The 5,453-nt window shown below is 30.4% G+C and overlaps 1 protein-coding gene and 1 pseudogene across 1 annotated transcript in view; both read right to left on the minus strand.

Annotated features, from left to right (window-relative positions):
- JAK2 (Janus kinase 2) overlaps nucleotides 1–847 on the minus strand; it is a 44,563-nt gene extending 43,716 nt beyond the window's left edge. Inside the window, exon 1 of the mRNA XM_023521262.1 lies at nucleotides 687–847. Coding sequence (XP_023377030.1) covers nucleotides 687–760 — 74 coding nt within the window. The 5' untranslated portion in view covers nucleotides 761–847. The remainder of the gene's footprint in view (nucleotides 1–686) is intronic.
- Nucleotides 848–2,704: 1,857 nt separating this feature from the next.
- On the minus strand, nucleotides 2,705–2,823 carry LOC111730109 (annotated as a pseudogene).
- Between the last annotated feature and the right edge of the window lie 2,630 nt (nucleotides 2,824–5,453).

Here is a 5,453-nt window from a genome sequence, read left to right on the forward strand (position 1 = left end):
TCAAGTAAAATATGGACACTATTAGAGACATTCTGATTCAGAATTATTTATACAGACATTTTGAGGATTTGCTAACAGAAATTATGCCTCCAGGTTCTCTTTTCAGTGTTGTGACCCTACCTAACCTTTTCAGAATAAATAAATCAAATAATAAATAGATACTGAACACCTATAATATTTTCTGTCCAATACCAACTCTTTCAGTAATTTCTTCTAGTTATAAGATAAATAAGTACTTCTCATGATGTAATGTACAATATGATAATTATAGTTTATGACGCTTATTATAAACATGAGAGTTGTTAAGACAGTGGATCCTAAGAGTTCTCATCACAAGAAAAAAAATATTTTTTTCTTTCTCTTCTTTCTATCTACATGAGATGATGATGTTAACGAAATTTATTGTGGTAATCATTTCATGATATATGTAAGTCAAATCATTATGCTGTATACCTTAAACTTATACAGTGCTTGATGTCAATTATATTTCAATAAAACTGGAAGAAAAGAAAAAATAATTTCTTTTATCTCACAAAGTATGTGTTGTGCACAAGGAAGAAAAGTTATCTATACAACCTTTAATTATTATGAAATCAAAAAATATAAAGAAACACAAAAAATACAAAAATTCTATGAAAACTCCAAAAGTTCCCATTTATGTATATGGATTTGCATAAGGAAATTACCTGACAGAACTATAGATGTCCAGTGGGGTTTGATCCTTTTCTTTAGCTATTCTCATCATATCTAACACTGCCATCCCAAGACATTCTTCCTGTGTTTCATGAGTCACAGGTACTTTTATCCATCCATGCAAAAAATCATGACGCCACTAAAAGAAAAAAAATATTTAGAAGGAACTATCTCATAAGTTTCACTATCACATATAATCTACTACTGTATTTTAACCTATCTGTAATTTCCAGAACACATGTATTTAAAAAGAACATAAACTCCTTTCATTTTCAATCATTTTGCTATAAAATTTTAGTAAAAGTTCTTTTGCATATGGAAACTGATTGAAAATGGGTTCCCAATTAGAAAGTACATATCACATCAACCTATTGCACAGCTTGTATTTTCAAATTGTATCTTCCACTTCAAAACTAATTAAATTAAAGTAGATACTAATTAAACATGTATGGAGTTCCAAATATGTTCAAAGCATTACACTAAGGTCTGTGTTGGATACAAAGAACAGTGAGATGTGGTCTTGGCCCTCAAGGAGACTAAAATCTAGCAGAGAAGCTAAACACGTGAACACGTGAACAGAAAATTATGATGCCAGATACTGCATAGTAAGTGCCACACAACAAATACTTCAGAATTATATGCAGTTGGGGTAATCAGGGAAGGGTTCATGGAAAATTCGATATTTCATGTATTCTTTAAAGATGAAGTAATTTTTGATGGTTACAAAACAGGGTGAGGAAATAAAAAGAATGACACAAGAACAAAGCACAAGGTACGTTCAGAGATTCAAACTACCCTGGTTAGGGCAGACATTTTATGTAAGGGAATAGTGTGGATTAGAACTTGGAAAAGTAAGTTGGGGACAGATGGCAGGAACCCTTGAATGACTTGATCCTAGAAGCAATAGAGAACCATCTTCATAAAGCATCAGTTTCTTAAAACATCTTTTCCTAAAGCACCATGATGCTTTCACTGCTGGAAGTAGCAATACTAGAAGTACTTTAAAAAAATAAAGTATATTCAGGGAGACTCTTTAAGAGGCTGCTGTAATGGTTCAGATGTGAGGTAATAAGGACCTGACATAGGGAATAGAAGACATTAAAAGAGTCTTAAAATTGCTAACTTTATAATTATATATAAAGAATAAAGAAAAGGGAAAAACAGAATTTCCAAGATTTTGATCTGGATCATTTAAGGATATGGATAAAATCAGATTGAACAGTAATAGGAGAAGAGAAAGGAGAAAACATAAATAATACCAATATTCTTTAATAAGATAAATAAATAATAATAATAAATAATAGCAATTTTCTTTAAAAGAAAAGTAAGAGCTATAATATTAGCTGGAATACCAATATTTAACCAAGGTTTTAAACTGGATAAGAGAAATATAAGACCTTCTTCTATATTTTTTGTATGTATTGCCCTTCTTCTGATGTAACTTATGAAATTAAAGTTTTACATAAATTCTTTAAAAATAATTTTATTAAAAGAAATAAATATGCATTTAAAAGTGTATTTTTTGTTAACTTTCTATTAACAAATAAACTATATTACATAAAAGACACAAACAATGAAGTAATCAGTATTAACCGAAACAAAATCCTAAATGTTGGTAATAAAAAATTAATTCAGGGAAGGAGCTAAAGTTCTTTTTGTATGATTTCAAATACTTATTTACTACACTTTTGAAAATGGGCATTTAAGTTATTCTGATTAGGAAGGAGCTATTGATAGCTGATGGCTAGGTAGATTCTTTTTTAATAGCTTGCTTTAGTTCCATATACTGTATAGGATCAGTGGATAATAAATTCTGTTCATGAAGATATTCTGTGGAACTCATGCCCCAAAGAAAACAAATACACGAAAAACCAGTGAGAGCAGTGCTAAGAACACAATCACCCAAATATCCAATAGAGAAAAGTTACAAATGAAATACAGTCCCAAATGCCAAAATGTATTATTATTATTATTATTTATTTATTTATTTTTTATTTATTTATTTTTTTACCACCTACAGCACCTAGTATTCCTAGGTGGTCTCCCATCCAAGTACCAACCAGGCCCAACCCTGCTTAGCTTCTGAGATCAGACGAGATTGGGCACATTCAGGGTGGCATTGCTGTAGACAGTATTATTATTTTAAACTAGTTTTCCTTAAACATCACAGAATAAATACTTTCATGTAATTAAAACTGTAGAAAATAGTTTTTTATCTGGGTAGCTGACAATAGATGAAGAATTTTTATCTGCATTTAGCCAGAAATATAAGAAAACGGTTATAATCACAAAATAAGAAATGAACCAAAGAAAGAAGAACATGGAGTAAATATCTTTTTTCTTTTTTCAAAATACATATGAATTAACTAAAGGTTGTTCACATGGCAGCAGTTTATGTATTCCTGAGAGGCCATATTTGGTGATAAAAAGACAATCTTCAGGAAAAAAATGAATTTAAAAGGGGCAGCACACCTTTGGCTTTTTATTTGCTTACCTGTTCCAAATCTATCTTTCTTTTTATTTGTTTACCTGTTCCAAATCTATCTTTCTATAATACTGTCTTACATACTCTAAAGACAGTTTAGTGGCTAAACTATTTTTTTAGTTAATTTAAAAAGTCAACAGTCTTACTCTCTGGTAATGTCATTGGTCAAATTCACTTTATTGTCTCTAATATGCATACAGTCTAATTTGATATCAATACACTTGGAGAATAAGTTAATCGTGATTTTATTTTTTGGGGGGACACAGATTTACAGAAATAGAAACACTAAAAAGTAGAAAAATGCATATAGTATTGTCTAGACACAATTTAAGATTCCATGGTGAAATTATTTTGCTATCCTAAATATGAAAATCCTTCCTAGTAAAACAAAATGGGAAATTGCCTATAATTTCTCTAGATCAAAAATATGAGATATCATAGTATTAGTATTAGGGTAAAATAAATGAATGAATACTTTAGGAAAACTTGCCTTATTAATGAGACTTAACTAACATGCCACCAAAATAAATCAGTTCTGCAGTATAGATGAAATAACATAATGATAAAAGCAGCAAAAAGTCATAACCTCATAGTATACCATTCTCAAAAGCCCCTCTCTCTCTTTTCTTAATGGTTACTGAAACAAAAGAAGCTTAATAAAAGTTGACTGGTGGTCAAATGATTTTTGAAAAGAGTACCAAGACCATCAATGGAGAAGAGTCTTCCCAACAAATGGTACTGAGAAAATTGGATATCCACAAGCAAAAGGATAAAGTTGAACCCTTATCTTACACCATATATAAAAATTTATTTAAAAATGTACCGAAGACTTAACTGTAAGAGCTAAAACCATAAAACACTTAGAAAATATAGGGAAAAGCTTCATGATATTAGATCTGGCAATGATTTCTTAACTATGACACCAAAAGCACAGATAAAAAATAGATAAATTGGACTACATAAAAATTAAAAACTTGTGCATAGACACAATGAACAAAGTGAAAAGCAAACCTATGGAATGGGAGAAAATATCTGCAACTCATATATCTGATAAAGGGTTAATAACCAGAAAATAAAAAATACTTATAACTCAATAACACACAAAAAAATGATTAAAAAAATGAGCAAAAGATTTAAATAGAAATTTCCCTCAAAGAGATATATTTCATAATATATTTCATATATTTCATAAGCCAATAAGCTTAAGGAAAAAATGCTCATCACTAATCACTAGGGAAATGCAAACCAACACTACAAGATACCACTTCACACCGATCAGAATGGCTATTATCCAAAAAAAAAAAAAAGTAAGTGAGTGTTGGTGAGGATGTGGAGAAACTGGAACAACTGTACACTGCTAATAGGAATATAAAATGGTGCAGCTGCTATGGGAAACAGTATAGCAGTTCCTCAAAAGAATTAAAAGTAGAATTACCATATGATTCAATTAATTCCTTCTGGATATATATCCAAAGGAATGAAAGTGGGGTCTCAAAGATATATATGTACACCCATGTTCATTGCAGCATTATTCACAAGAGCCAAAAGATGGAAGTAACCCAAGTATCCATCAACAGATGAACAGATAAACAAGATCTAGTACTATGTACAAGAGAATATTCAGCCTTAAAAAAGAAGGAAATTCTGACACACACTATAACATGAATGAACCTTGAATTCATTATGCTAAGAGAAATAAGCCAGTCTCAGAAGAATAAATATTGTATAATTCCACTAAATGAGGTACCTGGAATAGGAGAAGTCACAGAGAAATTAGACAGGTGCCTGCCAGGGGCCAGAAGAAGAGAGGAATGGAGAGTTATTATTTAATGGGTTGAAGTTTCAGTTTAGGAAGATAAAAAATGTTCTGATGATAAGTGCTAGTGATGATTACACCAGAATGTGAAATGTACTTAATTAATGGCACTGATCCATCTAGTCAAAAATAGTTAAAATGGTAAATTTTATTAAGTATATTTTACCACAATAAAAAAAAGTAGGTTGTTCTCATATCCTAAAAGAGAAATATTTTTTGTTGTTCACAAACTGAGCTAGACCTACTACAAATCTTAGAAAAGTGAGCCATGAGGATCTGTGGGATTATTTCTTATGATATTAGCAAATCTAATTTAGAACTCCTTAATCTGACACCTTAGAGATAACAAGAACGTATCTTTGTCCAAAAGCACAAATACCTTTTTTTCCTTTATTTTTTACTCCTTAGTCTTCTGGCACATAAAAACAAAAGTTATTTAATGATAAAACACTTCAATTA

The sequence above is a fragment of the Pteropus vampyrus genome, unplaced genomic scaffold (assembly GCF_000151845.1).
Source record: "Pteropus vampyrus isolate Shadow unplaced genomic scaffold, Pvam_2.0 Scaffold301, whole genome shotgun sequence".
In the NCBI taxonomy this organism is placed as follows: Eukaryota; Metazoa; Chordata; class Mammalia; order Chiroptera; family Pteropodidae; genus Pteropus; species Pteropus vampyrus.